Genomic DNA, 23,839 nt, shown 5'->3' on the forward strand with positions numbered 1-23,839 from the left:
GAAGCATCTGCAATTAACAGTGTGTAAAGGAACTTGAGGTTTAGTTGGCTGAAGGTTTTGTGTAATTGCTATGGAATACTGTGTGTGGCCTTACCTATGCATATGAACATTCTGCTCATCAGATTTTTTTGTGAAATGTCTTAATAATGTGTGCCTTGCATGAAGAAAGAGAAACAAATCATTCATCTCTTAACTCTTCTCTTAAAAGCCATTCTTTGACTGCTATATAAGTCTATGTTTCTGCTGCAAAAACGACATCATAAAATAACATGTTAATCTTTCCCATATATCACTCAGAAATGTACTAGAACAGACCTACTTTCAGTTTTTCTTAATATTTGTCTGGATATGAAAATGGGAGCACATAACATGATTACCTTGGAGACACTACAAGTACTTTTGTTAATGAATCTTACATATGGAATTCTCAAAAACTCTGTTGCATATGAGTGTTCTCATATACACATAGAGGCAGTGTCCTTGTAATTAGTTCTGATAATGTTGCTAAACTGACTTCATGCTTTCTGTGTAAACTAAATGCAGTATTTGGGGGTAGAGTATCTGATTCCATATTGTTGAGTGTATATACAGAGATGCTGTATGCTGTAAACATGAATAGCATGGTGGTTTTGAATCACATACTGTTTCCAAATATTCTAACCTTTCACAGGCATCTAGAGCATGAAAATTTGCCTTTCAGGTATATGTTCTGTTTGCTCACTCTGCAATCATTTCTTCTATTGTCTTTCACTAACCCTGTTTGTGTACGCAAAGCATAGGTTTTCAATTCACAGATGCATGTTGATTTTAAATCTTTTATCACATCGTGTGCTGTTGAATGACTGACATAGATCACTTGCGCATTTGAGCTGCTAACATTCACAACATTCCTCCAGGCCTGGTAAGTACATGTTTTTATGCTTTCATTCATTCAGAATCAAAAGAAAAATTAAAATACACAATCTGAAAATAGTGATAGCTTTTCTTTTTTGTTCCTTTTTAGGTGACTAAAGTCATTGCTGGTGTTATTGCCCAAACGACTGGAGAAGTCCTTTCAGTCTTTCAGTCTATTTTAAAAGGTTTTATTGACTATGACACTGGAATTAGATTGCTTGAGAATCAGCTGATCCTTTCTGGAATAATTTCTCCAGAATTAGGAGTATGTTGTGATTTGGAAGAAGCTAAGGCTCATACCTTAATTGATGAGCAGATTCAGTTGCAATTGCAGGAATTAAGTAATGCAAAGAAGCTTATTTCAGAATCATCATTACCAAATCTTCCAGTTGTATCGGCTTTAGAACAAGGTCTAATTTCAGAACCTTTGGCTATTAAAATTCTTGAGAATCAGCTTTCAAGTGGGCACTTGATTTTGCCATCTACTGGAGAAAATCTGACTTTGCAGAATGCTTTCCAGAGAAACCTGATTTCTCCAACCTTATATAGAAAGCTTCTGGAAAGACAAGACACATGTAAAGATCTCATAGACCCCAACTGTGCTGAGAAGATTTCCCTTGAGCAGATGGTTCGTAGAAGCATAATACATGAAGAAACAGGGTTAAGACTCTTACCTGTGAAACCACAAGAAAGAGGTAGACTCACACTCAAATGTGGAAGGAAGATAACTATTTTTAGGGCAGCCCATGAAGGGCTCATTGACTGGGAAACAATGTTCAGGCTACTGGGTGCTCAGTTAATGTCTGGAGGTATAACTGACCCTGACTCAGGAAAGCGAATGACTGTGGAAGAAGCCATGAGACAAGGGTTGATAGATCAGGACACTGCTTGTGGGATCCTCACACATCAGGTTCAGACCGGTGGAATCCTTTGTCCAAATTCAGGACAACGCTTGACTGTTGATGAAGCTGTACAGTGCAACTTAATATCATCTACCAGTGCATTGCTGGTACTGGAAGCACAAAGAGGCTTTGTTGGACTAATTTGGCCTCACACTGGTGAAATATTCCCCATATCAACTTCTTTGCACCAAGAGATGATAACAAATGAGATGGCGTTTAAAATACTAAATGATAGACAGAAAATAGCTGCGCTTTACATTCCAGAAACCTGTGAAATACTTAGTCTAGATGAGGCTGCACGATCAGGGATAATAGACATCAATTCTGTATCTGTTTTAACCAATGTGACTTTACCAGATAAAATGCCCAGTGTAGGAGAATTAGAGTCCCCTTGTAAAAATGTGGCAAAATGGTTGTCAACATATGAATTCCTGCCATCTGTATTTCATGACTGTGAGGAGGGACATGAAGATTCTGGCACAGAAGACCCTGTGTGTCATAAGTCAGATCAAGTTAAGAAATTATTCATATCTTATCTGATGGTAAATAGTTACATGGATGCAAACACTGGAGGAAGACTTCTGTTGTATGATGGACAACTGCAGGAAGCCATCAATATGTTGCTGCAAGATGATGGTGCTACATACGATGCTGATGTGTCAGAAAAGGAGTTTGAAAACAGATACATAAGCTCAAAAGGAATTAACTTAAAGTCATCTGGCAGCGTCTGCTTTAATAATGCCACAGGCAGTGTTCAGGGTGATCTTTCAAGTGCTGAGAATACTTCCAGTGACAAGAAATTAAATCAGCTGGAAGATTTTGGGAGCTGCTTATCTTTACAGGGAGAAGATCTCCATGTGTGTAGACCAGATGTTTGTGATGCTATTGGTACTGAGCATTCAGAATATACACAGGAGATGCTGTTAACTAACTCTACAGAACTTAGAAATATAGTAAGTAGCACTCAAAATTCCATGAACAGAAATGGACTCAAAGGTCTTCAGGAGGTTACTGAATGGACAGAACTACCTAAGCATAACAGTCAGAAGGCAAGTGCAGGAAATGTTGAATGGCATTTTCCAAATGACTCAAATCCAAATCTTATTTCAGAAACAGAGAAAAAAGAAATTTATATGGGTAATGAAAACAGGAATGATAAAACCTTTCAAAATTCCTTGAGTGTGAATGATTTTTCAGATAATGAAACCTGGAAAGAGCTGGAAAGGTGCACAAAATACGAGCCTCACATATTTCAAGTTGATAATAACGGAATGGTATTGGATAAGAGCAAGAAAGATGATTTTCAGAAAAGTCTTGATTTATCAATCAATGCAAATACTGAGTATAAACTTCGAGAAGAGTTGATTAGTCAATGTGGTGATACACTACAGTTTGAAGACAATGAATATAGTGAACAACCTCTACAGCATTACACTGATGTACTTAACAGGCCATCCCTAGAGGAGTATTATGTATATGGCAGACCATCCTTGGAGAGTAGTACTGATTTGCAGAGTAAGCCGTATCTAGAAGACAGTGGAGACATGCTCTGTAGGCTTTCGTTGGATGGCAACACTGTTACACGTGATGAACCACTTGTGGATGACAGTAACAGCACAGCACAAATGCTAACACTAGAAGAAAGCAGTCTCACATTCAGCAAGTTACTGCCATGTGATAGTAGTTCTGACTCATCAGCTGAAGGGAGTGATAGCGTCCCACAGTTTGGAAGTAACTGCTTGCAGCATGAATTTGGTGAGGTAGCCTCTGAAGATGACAGCTCTGAGTTTGATGATGATGATGATGATGCCTATGAAACACCTCAGGTTGATGATGATGACAGTGATGTCTATGATACTCCACAAATCGATGATGATTCCTGCGACACTTCTCAAGGTGATGATGGTTTTGATTCCTTGCAGTTGGGGGATGATGATACACAAGAGCCAGAATCGTCTGGAACATCAGTTCCGTTAGGTTTTCTAGAGGAGAGAGGTGGTCTAGTGCACCTGAGAGAAGAGACCATCTCTTTTCAAGAACTGACAACTAATGCTGGAGAGAGTGTCCATGTAAGTCTGACAGGACTCCCTGAGAGTGTAAATACAGCTTCTGAAAGTGCTGAAACTATAGAAGGAAGCCCTAAGGAGAAAAGGGAAAGAACAGCGAGCTTTGGAGAGAAGGAGCAAAAGTTACCAATTACTCTGGAGAGAGAAGGAAGAAAGGAGGGAGAACTTAGTTCTTTATCAAAGATGTATGAAGCAGAAGTACGTGACAGAAATGAGGATGATGAAATGAAAGTGGAAAGTGACTCCTGTGAGGAAGAGTCTGAAAGTACACAGGAACAGGAAGACTCTGGGGAAGAATATGATAGTTATGATGACTCTGATACTGATAGTGATGAAGACATGGATAGTTTTTTTTCACATCATCAATGTACAAACAAAGGTGACCAGCTGTTAATTTCCTTAGGAGACACAGTAAATAGTGATGAAAATAATCAGAATAGTGATGACTGTTTCCGTTCTTCAGGCCACAAGACGGGATCTAGTTTGCAATTCCAGTCTAACTATGAAAATGGAAAACTGTCCTCAGGAAAATATGTCTCTGCATCAGATGTTTCTGAGGAAAGATGTGTCGGTCTTACATGTACAAATGAAGAGGACAGACAGCAGGAAACAGAAGATGAATATGGGGCTCGTGTCAAAAATAAACACTTGTCACAAGAGACTGCTGAGCCTGCTCAGTCTGAAAATACTTTTAATGCTGAAGGGATGTCATGTAAGAGTGAAGAAAATAATAAAAGACAGCTTAACGTTCCAGGTTCTCAGCTTCTTGATAATTCTATGACATCTCATGTCAGTGTAACAGCCTTCCTAATTGCAAAGCAAGCTACTGATGATGAAGGTACTCAGACAGGTGAGCCAAGACAGAGAGAATCAGTATTTGCAGAAGAAAAAGTATTAAATGATATGGCTAGTATGGATCAACTAAAGGAAAGTTCACCCCAAATGGACAATAAATTCTTCTTGGATATGCCTTCTGTGAGTGATGGTGATAGTTCAGTTGGTGACAAAGTACATGCAGTCACCAGTTGGAAGCATGATCAAATAGGAGGAGGTTTTGAAATTCTTACAGAAAATAAAAATAGAGTAAACGTTGTGGAGAAACGTGATACCATGGGGCTGAATAAAAGTCCCATTCAGATGGAAAGCCTTGGGGAAATATTTGATGCATCAATAGCTAAAGCTGATAGAGAAACTCCTGTTTTGAGTAAAGAAAAAGTAAATGTTGATCAAAGTGTGCTTGACATCGGAGATGGTGTGAAATCAGATGAATTTAAGAGAGATTTTAACACCTCTCCTTCTTTAAAACAATACACAACAGACATGAAAGGAGGTGGCCATTCAGAACTGAATAAAAATGAATCCTGTTCCTTTGAGGAGAAGGAAAAAGAAGAAAAGGGTATACAGAATGAAAACAATTTTCTGCTAAACACAGAAGTACATTCAAGTGAATTTATCACTTACTCTTTTCCTCCAACTGTTACAGTGAAACCAGAGGAAATTGGCATAACTGAAGAATCAGGGAGAGTTATTGGTCAAAATACTGACAGAGTTCTTAAAGACGTTTCAGAAAACAAGAGCAGCAATGATAGCGTGTTTTCCCCAATAAAAGCAGATGCTTTAGAAAGTATTGAGGATGCCAAAGAATCAGGAGGTGGATGTGAAGTGCTGCCTTCTGGGAGTCATAACCATACCACTGACGTTTCTTCTGCAGTTCTGAGCAGCTTACGGGCTGACTTGAATTATGCCCAGAAAGAATGTGAGATGCTGAACAAAACAAAGGGAGAAAATTTCATAGCCAGGGAGACTTCCTCCCTTGAAAATGGTTTCAAAAAACAAATGTCCGTGGAGTCATTGCAAAAGGAAATGGAACCCTGCGAAGACTTTCAAGTAAAGGAAAGTATTTTGCAATCACCAGAAATGTCTGACACACTCATGAATGACTTAAAGAATATATTACAAAGGAAGTTGAAAATGGAACATGTTTACTGCAAGCAGGAAGGTGAACCCCTAACTTACTCTGATACCAAAAATTTAATGCAAAATTTGCTTTCAATGGTTGAAAGCACCCAGCTTGGGAGTGACACATCTAGTGGGTCAAACCTCAAGCAATTAAGCAATGCTGTTGCAACTGCATTGATGATTACCCCACCATGTACAGAGCCAAAGGACAGTGATGCTCTTTCATTGCTTTGGCCTGATGGCCAAAGTCCTGATCTTCTTCGCGATATTCTGAAGCAGCAGTTCTGGAAGCAAAAGATGGCTGATCCAGATGACAGGAAGAGTGAAACAGACATGAAGACACCTAATCCAAAACTTACTACTTCTGAACTTCTGGAGAGTTTTCATACTTCAGCTGGAGATAAAGGTACAAACAAGTTAGAGGAGCTGATAAGGGCTTTGCTTATGAGCTCACAGGTTACTGGTATCACCATGGAACATGATGCTAAAGGAAAAGTAGATGGACTTTGTACTCTTTTCTCAACAGAACAATCAGAGTCAGAAATTGATAAAGAGAAAACATTGGCAGAAAACACAGCTGTTTCATGGAAAAGTGACCAGCAGCATGGGAGGACAGACAATCTGTCAAAAGGCTTTACTGAGCCTGTTTTCACAACAAAAGAAGCAGTCTTGGAAGACGTCCCTAGTAGCTTGGTAAGTAACAACAGCTAGTGTGTGCTCTGTGTCCCATGTTAAAGGAATAGCATGAATCCTTCCAAGTGCTGGAGATAATTATAAACTGGAAAAATAGATGGAAAGTGAAACGACAACATTTAAAATAAATTATAATTAAAACAAGGGCTTTTACAGGTTATTTTCAAGTCTGTCAGTTCAGAAAACCTTTTTTTATTGTTAATGCTAATTTTCAGGTCAATGAAGTACAGCAGTGTTTAAAGCTGACAGAGAAAATGCAAGGGCATTTAGCAGTGCTTCAGGGTATGAAAAGCCACCTAGATAACCAGCTGCCTATTAGTAACAACCTGGAAATACTAAAAGATGAACTGGAACAGCTAGAGGTAAGTAAAGCCTACTTTACGCTTGTCCTTGAGTGATGGGTGCTAGGAAAAGCTCCTAGGTTAAAAAAAGGCAAGATTTCAAATAGAATTAAAGTAACTCAGATTTAAATGTCCTTCTTGTCTAGTGACTTAATGTATTTTTTGGTATATATTCTCTTTGTAGTCATTTGAATCAGGACTGGCTACCTTTGCAATTATCCTGAAAAAGGACATGAAGTTGACAGAAGAGTTTTTAAAGTTTTGTAACAGGGATATTCCTGAAGAGAAGCTCAACGAGCTAAGGATAAGCTATGACTCTTTGCAGGAAGCGTTTTTGATGGTCTGTGATACATCTTCGAAACGAGCAAAACAAATAGTCTGTGCAGTTGACTCAGAAATGGTATGTTTTTATCAGTGTATGCTTTTACCTTGGTTTCTTTGAGGTAATTTGGCTAAGAAGAAGGAATTTGGATTTGCTTTATTTTGTTACTTCTTAACGTAAGCACGCTTGATTCTATTTAATGTGATATAAATTATGGCCATGCTTTCGGAGCATAAATAAATATACAACTTCTCTTTCTAGTCTAAGCTTGCAGTACTGCACCAGCAACTTTTAAGCAAGCTACAGACATTTTCCAACTGGATAACAGAAAACAGTAACATCATGAATGACTTCACAGTGAATAATAGTGATATAGAAGAGCTGAAGAAAAGTTTACAACTATTTAAAGTAAGTATTCTTCATGGCAGATGTGGGTGCTTCTGACAAATGTTGATACTAATTATGAATTACTACCTAGGTTTTGTATACTCTCTCATTACCCTCTATTGTTTAAACACATGGCTAGAACTAATTACCTAAGACAACAACTGCTTGATAATATAGTAATAAAATCTTGTTGATTTGTCCTTTCTCTTGAAAAGAAATTTATAATTTACAATGCAAATATTTCATTGCTTAAAATTGGATCTTTATGCATAAAGTCCAGAATCTTTACTGAAGTGTAGTTACCTTCCAAATCAGTTATATGTGAGAACGTAAGATGGGGAAAGATAAAAAGCCTCTTCATGTCACACTCCATGAAATAAGTAGTGAAAAACAAATAAGATCACATTTTAAGGAAAGTTCATGCATGTGTGAATGATAAAAATGGCATTGTTTTACTGTGCTTTAATAAGGTTCTAGCATGCATGGTAAAATCATAGGGGCTGCACAATGTGTAACTCTGGGTAGAATTTGCTATACTGCTGGAAATGAGCTTTCTTGCTGTGGAGTTAAGAATAGGAATGTTTTGAAGTAGGTATTTTAAAATTTCTGGGTGTGCAGACCTAGAACCTAGAAGTTTAAACTTTAAACCTTACCTGCCATAAATCTTCCAAAGTCAAAGGTCAGCCAGTTTTCAGACTGATCTAGGTGAACCTGCTTCTGCAGAGGAGTTGGACTAGGTGATCTCTAAAGGTTCCTTCCAACCTCTACCATTCTGTGATTCTGTGAAATAAAGATATTCAAAGCCATCTTATTTCTTACTTGGGCATGGACTGTCCCAGAGGGAAATCATGCACCAATTCAAATGCTGTATCTGAATGTTTGTAGAATGATTCTGACACGGGAGTTTTGATTTACTATGAGTAAACTGTTTCCCAAAATAATTTTAGAGCAGGGGCTAAGAGGATAGCAATACTTTTATTTGTACTGAATTTTTCATCTTTACTGGTAATTGCATTCTCTTCATTTACAGAACAGAGCTGCAGAGCTCAGCTGTAAAAAAATGCAACTGGAGTCCACTGCATTTGATGTTCAGTTCTTCATTTCTGAACACGCGCAAGATCTTTCTCCTAATCAGAGTAAACAGCTGCTGAGGCTCTTAAATACGACCCAGAAAACTTTTCAGGAAGTAAAGGAAGCAATAACATCTCAAATGGAAAGTTTAGAAACTCAGATACAAGCAGCTCAAGAGCTGGGTGATCAGAAGGTTTGCCTTTGTGTAAATGTGTGCTGAGTGTTTCTGTCCATGAATGAGGAATTCTAATGCCAGCATATGCAGTATTGTGTATTCCTACCTTCTCAGTTTTTCTATAGATACGTTCATAGTTCTACAAAGATGGTATTCATGAAGTTCAGTGAATTGTCATTTTTGTCTTTCCTTGATAAAGTCACAGAAACAGCTCATTAGATTGAGGATGGGCACAGTTTTGGGTATTAAGATCTGTACAGCCTGAGGTCTAGTTTTTCTAGCACTGAGGGAATTTTGCTTGAGGTTTCTCAACAGATGTTTGTTTAATAGCTCTGTCAGTAATTAAAGCAACAAACTCTCCTGGCTGCAGCTGTACTGATTAGTGAATTTACTGTTGCACCATTGCTCATCACTTCTGTCCTGATGAAGATTTTCTTTTCCTTTTATTTGCCGTATCTTCTGCTTACGTGATCTTTTTTCTAGGTCTGTATAGTCAAAGAACCAGAATTGTTTAAATCCTTGCTACCATGACTTGTTTAACTGGGACAGGTTAGAGGGACAAAGATCTGAGTACATCTGCTAAGATATTTACAGTTCTAGGCATGGGCACTAGGAAAGTCTATGAATCCAGCTGGGACAGCTACCTCTTCTGCTGGCATAGCTGCAGTTGGCAAGCATATGCAGCCTTTGTAGAGTCAAGGTAGGCTGCTAAGAAGCTTCAGCATAACTGCATCTCAGAGAAAAACTCTGGAGCTCCAGAATCACCACCTCAGCCCATGGTTTATGCATAATGAAAGGTGTTTCAGCATTGTGAGACTTTGTATTATTTTGATATTCTAAGAACATTTGTTTCCACCATATTTTGTGAAAGAAACATAAAATTGAGTAAAGGAAAGGCACAGATAACTTTTCTAGGGCTTAGTAATAGTAATGCACTTGCATGTTTTGTTCTTTTTTGCCGCTTAAACAGTCAACATTTTCTATTCAGGCAACATATGATGCATACCAAAAAGATCTAACTCACAATCATAACTAACCTCTGTTTTTATATGCTTTTTCCAGAATTAATAGTATTTATCACAGATTTAAAGGAGTTAAGAGACTGGAATTTCCCTCCTGTGGTTTGGAGATTTCATCTTTCACATATGTGCATGGCCAGACTTCTATTGGGCAGTTCCATCAAACATGGTCTCTTTTACTTACAATGTATTTGAAGTTTATCCATAACTTCTGTATGTTCATCTTGCACTTTGTACCACTGCTATCATGTTTACAGCATACTCTTTAAAAGGTTGCTTTTCAATACTGATGTTCAAAGGTAACTCCTATTAGAGTGTCTGTTAGTTGCTAAAGTGAGGATGTTTTTGTTTATTCTTCACTTGTCCTTGGCTCTAATATAGGATGTGGCTGAACGGCAGCAGGAGTGCAAAGAGAAGCTGCAGGAAATCTGTGATTTGCTTACACAGACTGAAAATCGACTCATCGGACGGCAAGAGTCTCTTGTTATTGGAGACAGTAAGGCTGAGCTACAACAATACCAGACCAAACAGGAGGTATGCATAATTCTAGTCAGAGTGCAGAGGATAGTGACTAGACTCTTTTGTTGAGTAACAAGACTTCTCATGTGTCAGGAGGGTAAAATAAGATTTCTTTGACCTAGCAAAAGTAAAGGCTTTTTAATGGTGTACATTGAAACTGCTGCTTGTGAATACACTCCGCTATGTGCCAGAGAGAGAAAAGAAACTTTCAAACTATGAGACACTAGAATAGGAGCACTGTTGGAGAAGGCATGAAATTTGTTTCATATTGACTTAAGATTTGTCCCATTGGATGTGATAAAATCACACTTATTTATTATGCTGAAATAATTTCACCAGCTTTTTAACTGATCGTAGAATTCTATTCCTATTCACAGTGCTTTGCTGCAAGGCTGTCTCTTGCCTGAGGCTTTCCATTGCCTCACTCTTGTTTTTGTTTGAATTCTGCTTTCTCTAGTGTTGCTTGCAATCTACTTGGTGTCCTCATGTAAGAGAGCCTTTTCAGTTTTCTTGCTTTTCTGTTGACACCTTGCTTTTCACCTATATCCTATCATATCTGAGCTTTTACTCTGTCCTGACTGGTACTAACAGAGGTTATGATAGTTAAAGGACCAAAGGTACTCTTGGTAGACACCATTGAATAAGTGTGTCTCAGGAGGGGAATGGGGGCTTAAAAAAGGTCTTCTATAGATCACAGCAATGGTTTCATCCTCAGTAAGCTGTTCAAAAGTGAGCATAGACATCTTTTTCAGTGGAGAATGTTGTATCAGTACAGTGTCCTCGGGAAAATCTTTGTAACATACATCTTGAAGTGTTAAAACAGGCTGTGGTTTTAGCTGCCAAGCTGTATTCTATAATTGCTGCAAAGTCTGTAGTCTGAAATGAGAATCAAATGTTTTGTCTTGCAATTTCAAAAGTATTACACTGCCTGTAAAGACAAAGCTCTTCATTATTTCAGTAACTAGGTGAATGTGTTCAGTAACATAATTATTGCTATAATTAAAGCTCCCCTCAGACTGGGAGGCAGATTTTTTTAACCTGACTCTATTATAGGACTAAGCAAACTGCTTTGGATAAACTAAAACTAAACATCTGTTCTCTATGAAACTTAATGGACTTGAAACATTATTTGGAGAAATACTATGATTGATTACAACTAAATAAGACTATTCTTATGGTATTTCTGGCCTGAACAAAACCAAGAAATATGGGAAAACTTCCATCTGGGAAAGATGACTACAATTTTCTGACTTTTATTCAGTCTCTTTATTTTCTGTGGCTTTCATAGAATCATAGAATGGTAGGGGTTGGAAGGGACCTTTAGAGATCATCTAGTCCAACCTCCCCTGCAGAAGCAGGTTCACCTAGATCAGGTTGCATGGGAACGTGTCCAGGTGGATCTTGAAGACCTCCAAGGAAGGAGACTCCACAACCCCTCTGGGCAGCCTGTGCCAGGGCTCCCTCACCTGAACAGTGAAATAGTTTTTTCTTATGTTTGAGTGGAACTTTTTGTGTTCCAGCTTCATCCCATTACCCCTTGTCCTGTTGCTAGCTACTATAGAAAAAAGTGCTGCCCGAACTCCCTGACATCCACTATTTAGATATTTGTAAATGTTAATAAGATCTCCCCTCAGTCTCCTCTTCTTCAGACTAAACAGCCCCAGTTCCCGCAGCCTTTCCTCGTATGAAAGATGTTCCAGTCCCCTGATCATCTTGGTGGCCCTGCTCTGGACACTCTCCAGAAGTTCTCTGTCCCTCTTGAGCTGAGGAGCCCAGAACCAGACACAGTACTCCAGATGAGATCTCAGCAGGGCAGAGGAGAGAGGGAGAACAACCTCCCTGGAATGGAATTTGTCAGGAGATTCACCTTACTAACTGTAGTGTAGTGGATTTGTTCTGTCTCTTGATCTCTAAAAAATAAGATATACTTTCTTCTGTATAGATGGGAAAAAAAATATTTGAGCTGTTAAACAAAAAGTGGCCTCAGTCTGAATAGGAATGTAAGCCAACAGACTTGCAAATTAAAAAAACCCAACAGACAGATTGAAATGCAGCAACATGGTCATATGTTGAGTTGATTTTGTTTTTTTAGTAATCCTATCTGCAGTTTAGTAATGTATCATGTGCTCTCCCAAGTTAGAAAGGACCACTGTGGTGCTTACCCCTAGAGCAGACATAGTCCCAATAAAGCTAATTGGAAAGATCTGGTGAGCGATTTACTTAACACTACTGTTTGCTTTCTTTTTTCTCAAAAGGAGATACAAAAAGACATGAGAATGAGTGCCCAGACACTGGCAGAAGTTGTGAAAAATACTGAAACCTTCCTGAAAGAGAATGGAGAAAAGTTGTCACAAGAAGACAAGACTGTTCTTGAACAGAAACTGAATGAAGCTAAGACAAAATGTTTACTCCTTAGCCAGAAAGCAGAAGAGTCCAAAAAAGAACTGGATAAAGCTATGACAACAGCAATTAAGCAGGAAACAGAAAAGGTTTCTAGGCAACCATTTCATACCTTTATTAAAACTTTTTACATGTCTTACGGGATTAATCTTGCAACTTCGTATTGGTATACTGTGGAGAGGTTAAGGGATGACATAAACTTTTGCTGGGTTATTTTCTTGATAAAATAAACAGCAGCATATATATATTGTGAAAATGTTGTCTATTGTTCATGTATTTCAAGTCTTCTGTTTGTGTATGATAGTTTGTAGTGCTTAAAAAGGATTTCTGAACTGAAACTGTGAAATTTCAATGTAGGTTGCAGCCATAGAGCAGCTGGAAGAAAGTAAAAATACAGTAGAAAATCTCTTGGATTGGTTATCGAATGTGGATAAAGAAGCAGAGCATGGCCGGAAATTTAAGCAGGTGATAGAACAGAATGGAACGCACTTTGAAGAGGGAGATGTGAAGGCTTTGGAAGGAGAGGAGGATGATGTCAATGGTAATCTGCTGGACATTCAGCAAGACATTGAAACTCAGGTGGATGGACTAGTAAAAAGCACAGAAGATAATTTGAACCAGCAGTATCAGAAAGTGAAGGTACTGTTTGTTACTGGGTTTATTGAACACTTAATTGCTAAGACTGTCAATCTTCACATGTGACTTCAGTCTCATCCTTTCTGCCATAGACTTTGGAACTAGCAGCAGGGTGTTAGTGATGTACAGTGGCAGGAAGTTCAGTAGGTAGAATGTACTGAGAATTTGTCAATTGTGAATTTTGTGAGAAATTAATGCAGGTAAATAAAATGCAAAAAGCAGCAACACAAATTCATACCCTTTATGTGTTTTTTTCAGAGTCTTTGTAATAACCAAATGATTCAGTCTCCTGCAATTCCCTGTGAACACTGATTACCAATAGTTGCAAAGAATAGTTTACTGAAGTTATTTAACAGTTCTAGTTTTGGTGACTTTATTTTTTGAGATTTAATCAATTTACATGCATAGACCATTTCTCAATTTTTAATGTCAACCTGTTTTATGATCAAGTATATTTGATAAGAAACATTGCTCTTGAAACTGAAAAATTAAATTCAGAAAGATGGATAATAACGTTTCTTCCCTCAACGACATTTATCTGGAATGGTAGCTACTATATATGTTACAGAAAATGGAACAATTTTGATTTGGAAAGTTGCCTACCTTGTAGTGTTTTATTTGATAAATCCTACTTTGAGACAGGGAATTAGGAAAATTTTAAATCTACTAAATACACTACCCTAAATGTTAAGTAAGAAGCTAAGAATTTTTATTAGGAAAAAAAAAAGGATAATGTCTAGTTTTACTCTTCAGAGTTGTCTTTTAGAGGTACAAGGCAAAGTGTTTGTGTGGGATATATATTCTAGCATTTCTGAGTTCCAGTGATATTTGGTCTTGGCTTGTATATCTGACTAAATTACCATTGGATGTTCCACAGAATTTTGAAACTGTACAGAAATATCATGACCAGGAGTCAAACTTTCAACTAAATTACTCACAAGAGGTTTTTGAATGAGGAATGTAAAAAATAGAAAAGCTTTTTTATCATTTTGGTGGACTTTTTTTTTACTTGTTTCTAAGGAACCATTTGAGAAAGTATTGGTCATAATTGTTTGTATTTTTTTCTTGTAGGCTCAACATGATAAAATTATTTCACAGCAGCAGGCTGTCATCATAGCAACTCAGTCTGCTCAGTCACTGCTTGAGAAACAGGGGCACTACCTTTCCCCTGAAGAAAAAGATAAGATGCAAAGGAACATGAAAGAGCTAAAGGCTCAGTACGAGACAGCTTTAGCTGAGTCAGAAAGGAAAATGAAATTGACTCATTCCCTAAGAGAAGAACTTGAGAAATTTGATGCAGACTATAGCGAATTTGAAAACTGGCTTCAGCAAGCAGAACAAGAACTTGACAATTTGGAGGCAGGTGCTTCTGACTTCAGTGGTATTATGGTGAAACTGAAAAGGCAGAAGAGTTTTTCAGAAGATGTTATATCTCACAAAGGTGATTTACGATATATTACAATTTCTGGACAAAGAGTTTTAGATGCTGCAAGGTCATGTAGCAAAAGAGATGGTGTGAAGGTTGACAAAGATGGTATCGATACTTCGTCTACTTCTGCTGAAGTGCAAAATAAATTGGATAGTGCTTCAGATCGTTTCAAATCTCTCTATACTAAGGTAAGTTTTATTTATACTTCGTAGGAAGGACTACTATAATTATTTTGGCAGTTTGTATAAAAAGAGGTTAGCTGATGAAACAAAAACTGTGGAAAGTTCTAAATTACTTGTTTCTTAAAGTTAGGTAGAAGAACAAAATGCTTTTCTGGAAGATCTGCTTTAGTCAAATGCCAGACTATTTAAGGTCTGAATGGGTAAAATTTTCTACCTTGTGTTACAAAGGAGAAATAAGACCAGATTTCTTCATTCTTCTTTGCACAAACTCTTTGAGTTTGTGACAGTACAGGATGTCTGCATAACATTTTGGAGTGGAAAGAAATTGTAATAGTTTTAGATGGATAATATTTCTTTATGTTTGTTGTGGTATTTCTCACACCTGCTTATTTACTTGGCTTCCTACTAATAAAGTGAGTATCGGAGAGACTATGCCATGGTTAACATTCAAAATTTCAATTTGATTTGCCTCTTGGAATAGTTTGTCCTAATGTGACCATTGTTGTCTGCACTAGATATGCAAAAATGCAGTAGTTTACGGATTGCAATTCTTTGCCACTACTCAGCCAAATAAATATTTTCTCCTCAACAGTCTGAGATTAGTCTCTAATGGGAAACTTAACAGTGCAAAATCCTCCATGTACCTTAAAGAGCAAAGATAATGCAGGTCTCTGTGCTAGGATCACCTATGGAATCTGTCTGGCAGAACTAGACAAACATCACCAACTTTACATGCCAACTTTCCAACTGTTTGCAAGAAAACAACAATGTTGTTCAATATTGGTAATACTCTGGAATTGTAAACTTTTGAGACAATGATTAGTTGAACCATTTAAGAGTTGCTGCCAGTATCCTTTGACCATGGTATTTCATAATTTTCTAAGATCATAGGATCATACTCCTTAGTAGAGAGTCAGTGTTCAGAATTTTTGTCTGTTTTGTGTTTTCTTGCTCAGAAATGTAAATTCTGTAAAGACATGGATTCAATTTCTTGGTTAAAAAAACAGTGTAAACCTTATTCTCTCAACAGTTTGTGAAGAAGATCCCACATTTACAGAACCTTGTCTTTATTTCCCCAATTAACTTACATGAACAGTGAAGCTAAGAGCTTGTATTAACACATTTGATTTCGTCCAGGTGATTTATGAGATTAGATTGAGTGTGAATGTAAAGATTTCATTGCAAAATTTTCAGAGAGCTTATTTTTCTGCACATAAAAGTCCTATGACAGCAGCTTGATTTATGGTCTCAGATTTGTCAATGTGCCAAATTCTGTCCTTTCTGTATATACATTTGTCTCAGACATAATGGGTGTGCTTAAATATTTGATGATAAATATGCAGAGCAAAGCAGGCTTTTCTTATTAAGTCTTGAAGGATAGACTTTTAAAAAGTGACATCTTCTAAAAGTTATGAGATGGTCCAAGCTATAAATGAGTAGTAATCCATTTGTAATAACCTTTTTTCCTTTTTCAATAGCTTCTTGCTTTTAATAAATATTTATATTGCTTTTATTTTACATATATATGTATATTCATGCGCTTGCATATGACTTTATGGGCTTATATGTTGAATCAAAGTCAATCTTAGTTCCTGGTTTTATAAATGAATGCATTCTATATTTGTCCACCAGATGGAGACCAACTACCATATATAAATATTTAAAATGCAGTGTATGGAAGGTTTAGCATATAAATATTTAAAGTAACTGTTGATAAATATTACGACTTGATGCAATCAGTTTTCCCTTGTGAAGCCATCTCCAAAAAGTTTGAAAGCGTTCCACTGACCTTCATATGTGACAATTCACTGTATACATTTTGGGCTATGCTAACATATATGACTAATAGATTCTTGGTCATATGACATTCTTAAGTGACCAAAGTAAAGCATATGTGCAATAGCAAGCCATGTCACTTTGGATTTACTATGCAAATGAGGCAGTTATGAAAGCAATGCTCTGCTGTCTGTATTTAAATGTACCTGCACATACCTTCTGATTCTTTTTTTAAATGTCCAGCTTCCACTGGCTACATTTTTGTCAGAGTGCTGATAAAGAATCTTTAGTTTGATGCTCAAAAAGTATTCCTAAAGTTTTTGCTATTCTAGTACAATGGATTAGATTGCAGTTTCCTGCCTGCATCAGTGAATTAATCCTAAATTATGCTTGAGGAGCACAAACTAGGAAGACTTGCCTAGCCTGTCCTGCCTTAGTTCAGGTAACAGGCAGTGACAGGAAAAAATAACGCAGTGTTTCGAGAAGGAAAGTAAAATGTTGAGATTGGTGTGAAATGCAGCACACAGTTTAATACCTGGGTATTTGCTTGTTTGTTTTCTACTCTTTTAGTGTAGCATCCTTGGAAATAACCTTAAAGACTTGGTGGATAAATACCAGCATTATGAAGACACTTCATCTGGACTTTTGGCAGGTCTCAAGGCCTCTGAAATAACTGTGAACAAACAACTATCAGAGCCAATTGCAGTGGATCCCAAAAATCTCCAAAGACAACTAGAAGAAACCAAGGTGAAAAGCTTTAAAAAGAAGCACTTTTGTCCTAAAAAGGACTGCTTTTTGTCTGAAAAACAGGATAATCTGATATAATCCAAGTGGCTGCAGGCCAAATTCTTGCCTTGCACGTGGGCATGCAACTTTTTTAGTTCTGAAATTCAGCTGTTCAGAGTGTTACCTGAAAAGCAGAGGGGTGAAAAACTAGGAGGGACCAAGATGCCATTAGCTATGATGAAAGCAAGACGTGTTTCATATCACTTAGCAAATGATAGGGTGGAAGATTTTTGAAGTAAAAAAAGATTACAGTTTGCTATCAGAGTAGGGATTGAAACTGAGTTTCTGATAGAGAAGACCATTTGAAGTTTGTTATCTATGACTCTTGCTCGTTTTCTGTTTACATTTGTATGTTACTGCATTATAAAAGGGATCATAGTGGATAAGAAGTGTGATGTGACTCGGCTATTTGCCTGCTTCAGTTATCTCTAGTACTGTAGGCCCTGCAGAGTGGGAATATAATGTAATTTATGGTGCACAGAAAAGCAGCATTTTGCTGGGATTTTTGTTTGGCTGGTTGTTTTTTTCCACTGAGGGAGTAATTTACAACTTTGTATAAATCCTCTTAGAGACAAGATAGGTTAGTGACGGAACTTGCAAAGGTAAAACTCCAGTTAGTTGTGTAAAAATGTAGGTTTACAGAAGGCTTTAACAACCCAGGTCAAAGGGGAGTTAGATGGTTTCATACAGTCTACCTTTGAATTGACTATTATATTTTCACAAACATATTCAATCATCTATACTATAATTCAAATGCTAAATGATTTCTTTTTCGGTGAGCAAGGCTGTTATTTGGTCTGTGCAATGTGGAACATCAGTGCAGGTCTGGTATGTTTACTATAGACAAATGATAGTCAATGGCTCTTGGAAAGTACATGCTTCCAACCATTTTACTTACATCAATCTGAGCAGTAGTTAGCTTTAGCACATGGTATTTTTAAAATCACACACTGGAATTGCTGAACACTTGGGTGCGTGACATATCAGAGGGGACAAATCACAGTGATGTTTTGAGATAACAAAATGAAACATGTAAATTCCAAACTCTTAACAGTGGAATAACTTAGGTACATTTGTGCTTCCAAGCACCAGAGAAGCAGGAATAACACCAATTACAATTTGAAGCTTCATTTAAACTTTTTGTTCCTTATGCCAAAACGAATTATATCTGGTACAATGCCAATTTTCATGCGAGTAATACAAAAGGAGTGAGTAGTGGGGTTCTTTTATGAAGTGCCTAGATGGATTACTTGCCACACAAAAGAGCACTCTGAATATTAGCTGGGAAGAAGGGAGAGGGTACAACATGTCAAGAGATTGAAAGGAAGAGAAAAAACAGGAGGCCGAAGAAAGAAAGCCAATTAATGAAAGCAAAACAAAGAGTATTTTGGAAGAAGTCAGGTGTTGCAAGTTAAAGCTGTCCCTTGTAGCCAACACATGCGACTGATAATCCAGCTAGACACAGACCTTGGCAGCATGGCAGGGTCTAATCTTTTTATGGGGATTAACTGTTCTTCAGAATATTCTTCAGTGCCTCTGGCATCAGCTTACTTGCTTTCTGTTAGCATACAAGATTTCCTGGGATGTGTTGGTTTGGGTTTCTTTGCACAAGAACAAGGTATTTGTTTAGTGTGAGGAAGATTTCTCTTCAAATCTATCTGAGTTTTATTTTGTCAAGTGGGTCAGCAACTGTATTCTGTTCTGGCATACTGTTGTGCTCTGGATACCGGTGCTGAACGCATGGGCATGACTTCTTTGTGCTGGCAGGGCAGATAGGATTACCTTTGAGACATATGCTCATTCAGTTAGGATGTATCAAAAAATAAATGAGAAGTCCCCTAATTTTGGACTTGTTTAAAGTTCAAATGAGTCAGAACAAATACACATCATATACACTAGCACAGAGGCCTGAAATAATTTAAAGACTATTCACCCTAAAGTATTTGTATACACTGGAGAGAAAAAGACACTTTCAGAAGTTGATTCATCCTTATCATCTTTCTCTGTTTACTCTGGAGCAAGTCATGGCTGGGATAGTCTCTAAACCTACATTCCTTGGTTAGATGGACAAACCTAGGCAAAATTCAGTGGCACTGGCTACAGGAGGTTCCTAAAGTGAGAAGAACAATCATCTTGTTTCAAACTATTCCTGTTTACACTTGCAGCATCAGCCTAATCCTTTGTCAATACAACTGATGGTGAATGTTTAACTACTGCTGATGACTCTGTTTTTTCCTGTGAATTGTTCTCTAATGCTGAGTGGAAAGATATATTTATTTTCCTTTGGGTATTACAAGTATCTGTATAAGTGATCTTTACAGACAGTTAATCAAAAGATACATTTTGTACTTACAGGCAAGAAATTTGTTGAGACAAAGAAGTGTTGTAAAACAGAAGATAAAAAAGATGGTGAATAAACTAAAACAAGGGTCGGAAGGTCAAAAGCAGTCATAGACACTGGTGAAAGTTTTTGTTAAGGAGAGGCCACAAATTGAGTTAGTTTATTCCTAGCACAAAGTTCAGGTTGTGTGACAGATCTCAAGCCTTGCATGTGTAACTATTAGCTGTTTTGAGAAACGTAACTGATAACTCTGGAATTTTACAGGTTCTTCAGGGACAAGTGTCTAACCACCAAATTGCTGTAGAAAAACTGAAAAAATCTGCTGAGGTGTTATTGGATACGAGGGGAGAGTTGACACCAGACAAAGATGAGATTCAGAAAACACTGGGTAAAATACTGGCTTTTCTTAAAACCTCTTTTATCGTTTATGTCTGCATTCAGATACTGGAAGAGACAATAGCTCTTTTTCCACCCCTCTCTTCCCCTCAAAATAGAGTTTACATTTAATTCCCATATTATAGATGGACAGGCCAAACAGAGGTAGAGATTTGCTGAAAATTACAAGTTCTCCAGTGGGAAGGAGCATGTTTGAGTTCGAGCAACACGACTCCAGTGATCTGTTTCCGAGCAATTATCTGAAGTTTGCTTAGCCAAGGAATTATTTCTTTCTGGCTTCAAGAAACCATCTGTGATGGGATTGACCATGGCTGGCTATCAGATGCCCACCCAGCTGTTTTCTTACTCCCTTTGGGGTAAGAGCAGGGTGAAAGACAACATGGAAAAGCCCATGGGTTGAGATAAAGACAGAGAAATCACTTACTAATTACTGTCATGGGGAAAACAGACTTGACCTGGGGAAAACTAAATTTCATTTATTACCAAATAAAACAGACTTCAAGAGTGAGAAATTAAGAGACATTAAAGCAACATATTTCCTCCCACCTGGCTCTGTTTTCCAGGCTCATCATCACTCTTCCCTTCCCACTTGCTTGCACCTCATCCCTGACAGGCACTGCAGAGTGAATGGGTAGTTACGGTCAGTCTATAACAGCTCCTTTCTGCGACTGCTTCTTGCCTACACTTCTCCCCAGCTCCGATGTGAGTCCTCTCCACAGGCTGAAATCTTTCAGGATAACCTTCCTGCAGTATGAGCCATCTATGGGCTGCAGTTCCTGCAGGAAATACCCACCTCCAGTGTGGAGGCCTCCATGGGCTGCATGCAGTGTGGTTATCTTCTCCAGCATTTTCCTCCACAGGCTTCAGGGGAATCTCTGCTCCAGCAACTGAAGCACCTCTTCTCCCTTTTTGTTGTCTGACCTTGATGTCTGCCAAGCTGTTTTTCACATTTTCCCCCCTCATTTCTCAGTCCCAGACAGCATTTTCCCCTTTCTTAAGTACATTTTCCCAGAGGCACAATCAGCTTGGTAAAAGAGCTCAGATGTGCACTGTAGTGAGTCACTTTGAGCTAGCCGGAACTATCTCTGTCTTCCATGAGGAAGCCCCTAGCCCTCTTCTCAGAGACCAAAAACCTTACCAAAACCTTACCAAAACCTTGCCACCTACACCCAATATTCTTTCTTATCTTTTGTGAGAATTAGCACAGCATGACATTCACCGCTGTCTGAAATTAGAAGACTCTCTATGTGTATCACACAGCTATCTTTTACTGCAGTCCCATAAGTAACTTGCACAGCAACAAAATAAAAGTTGCATTTTTGGAGTGAGTGATGAAACTCCATGGGAGGAGCATGGAACTTGTGCCTTTCAGAAGTTTATCTCAGTACTATTGAAGGTCTTATGAAGAACCATCTAGAAGAACCTTTCAGTTCTGACAATAAGACATAATTGTAGAAGAGCTGTCTTAATACTCTGCTATTCTTTTTCTTGGGAACAGTCAACAGCTGTCATAAGCTAGAGCTCTATGGGACCAGCTTCTAAAAACTGGGGAGTACAGCTGTAAGCTGCTCCCTTATTTCCCTTGTCCTGTGAGCTCCTCGGCTTTCTTTGAGCATTTTGGTCTTTGCTTGTGTATTTTTACTAAATAAAACTGATGATCTTGCTTTATTCTGGTGTAGTCAATTTTTGACTCATACTTAATGGATGACAACTTGTAAAATAAGTTAAAAGTTGAGTTTGGCTAAAGGAAAAAAAATGACATCAGTTTTCTGTTTATCAGATGATATTGTGGAGAGATACGACAATTTATCCAAGTCTGTGAATGAAAGGAATGAGAAGCTCCAAATAACTCTGACACGATCCCTAAGCGTGCAGGATGGTTTGGATGAAATGCTGGATTGGATGGAAAGAGTTGAAAAGAGCCTTGAAGAACAAGACCAAGTGCCTTTGAATTCTGCTGCTATTCAGGATATTATTAGTAAAAGCATTGTAAGTAGCATTCTCTGAGAGAAGAAACATTTGTTTGATAATTTGGGATCTCATTAATATTTACAAGGATTTACAAATATGTCAATGATGGACGTCAGGAGGTTGGGACATCCCTTTTTTCTGTGGTATCTAGCAACAGGACAAGGGGTAATGGAATGAAGCTGGAACACAAAAAGTTCCATTTAAACATAAGAAAAAACTATTTCACTGTTCAGGTGATGGAGCCCCGGCACAGGCTGCCCAGAGGGGTTGTGGAGTCTCCTTCCTTGGAGGTCGTCAAGACCCGCCTGGACATGTTCCTATGCGACCTGATCTAGGTGAACCTGCTCCTGCAGGGGAGTTGGACTAGATGATCTCTAAAGGTCCCTTCCAACCCCTACCATTCTATGATTCTATGATTTTTGTAGCTTAAATAAATCTACAGTAATGATCTAGCTGTACTAATTTGTTGCTTCATGTGGTGGACTAGTTTATCTTCTTAAAATGTAGTTATAAGCAATATGATGTAGTTCTTGCTTGTTTCAGATGCTAGAGCAAGATATCGTGGGTCGTCAAAGCAGTATAAACACCATGAATGAAAAAGTGAAGAAGTTCACAGAAACAGCAGATCCTTCCACTGCATCCACACTGAAAGCTAAAATGAGTGAACTTGCAGGACGGTTTTCTGAAGCAAGTAACAAACATAAAGAAAAGCTTATGAAAATGGAAGAGTTAAAGACTAAAGTGGAGTTATTTGAAGATCTGTCAGAAAAGCTTCAGTCATTTCTGGATGAGAAAAACCAGGCGCTCAGTGAGACAGAGGCACCAAGAAAGGATGTCAGTGAAGTGTCTCAATATATGCAGGTACTGTAGCATTTTGTTTGTGTATGTCGTGCATTTCTAGTCTAACTCATCTAAGTGATTGAACAGTAAATAAGGCATGCTTGTTTTTCAACTTTGGTTGGCTAGCTAAAATCAATAATTTAATTTTGAACAAGTGTTTCTAAAGTCTAATGTGAAGAATTAAATCCGGTTTTACAGGAAGCAAGTGTGGAATTGGCGCAACATAAGAAGGATCTGGAAGTTTTGCAGCAGCTTCTTGAAGAACTTTCATTCCATGCTCTTCCTGCAGATAAAGCGTTGGTATTAGAGAAAGTAAACGCTTTATCAAAGAAATTCAGAGAGGTAGAGGAGACTGTAAAGGAAAAGTAAGTGAAATAATTAGTGTTTCTGCTTTGGCTAATGATACAGCATGAATGTTGTGCTGACTAGCTAGCCTTTTGCATGCAATCCCAAGAGATTGCAGCTAACCACAGAGTAGAGAGGTTTTTTTATTTAACAAAAGGGATTCTGTTTGGAAATGCCTCTGTAGTTGGTCTGTCTGGTTCAAGAGCTCTAATGTGGACTGTAAAGACAAATAACTTCAAATTTTGTGACATTCACAGAAGTGCTATCAGTTCCAAGAAAACCCTACTTCTCCCCTTTTCTGATAGAATGTAAATTGCTGCCCATGTGAATTGCTTTAAAGTACCATTTGGAAACAGGTTGCATAGGAAAAATGGAGAAATTATTCTAGC

General features: G+C 37.9%; 1 protein-coding gene across 20 annotated transcripts in view; it reads left to right on the plus strand.

The window, feature by feature from the left end:
- DST (dystonin) overlaps window positions 1–23,839 on the plus strand; it is a 308,980-nt gene that overhangs the window by 190,759 nt on the left and 94,382 nt on the right. For 12 of the 20 annotated variants that reach the window (XM_061989537.1, XM_061989540.1, XM_061989538.1 and 9 more), the window contains 14 exons: window positions 1,004–6,514; window positions 6,730–6,876; window positions 7,040–7,255; window positions 7,439–7,585; window positions 8,595–8,828; window positions 10,211–10,363; window positions 12,604–12,837; window positions 13,106–13,387; window positions 14,456–15,001; window positions 17,342–17,518; window positions 20,163–20,286; window positions 22,075–22,283; window positions 22,809–23,126; window positions 23,304–23,470. In XM_061989537.1, the coding sequence (XP_061845521.1) occupies window positions 1,004–6,514; window positions 6,730–6,876; window positions 7,040–7,255; window positions 7,439–7,585; window positions 8,595–8,828; window positions 10,211–10,363; window positions 12,604–12,837; window positions 13,106–13,387; window positions 14,456–15,001; window positions 17,342–17,518; window positions 20,163–20,286; window positions 22,075–22,283; window positions 22,809–23,126; window positions 23,304–23,470 (8,465 nt within the window). The remainder of the gene's footprint in view (window positions 1–1,003; window positions 6,515–6,729; window positions 6,877–7,039; window positions 7,256–7,438; window positions 7,586–8,594; window positions 8,829–10,210; window positions 10,364–12,603; window positions 12,838–13,105; window positions 13,388–14,455; window positions 15,002–17,341; window positions 17,519–20,162; window positions 20,287–22,074; window positions 22,284–22,808; window positions 23,127–23,303; window positions 23,471–23,839) is intronic. The other 8 variants (XM_061989556.1, XM_061989550.1, XM_061989551.1 and 5 more) reach the window with 3 other exon arrangements.

The sequence above is a fragment of the Colius striatus genome, chromosome 2 (assembly GCF_028858725.1).
Source record: "Colius striatus isolate bColStr4 chromosome 2, bColStr4.1.hap1, whole genome shotgun sequence".
NCBI lineage: Eukaryota > Metazoa > Chordata > Aves > Coliiformes > Coliidae > Colius > Colius striatus.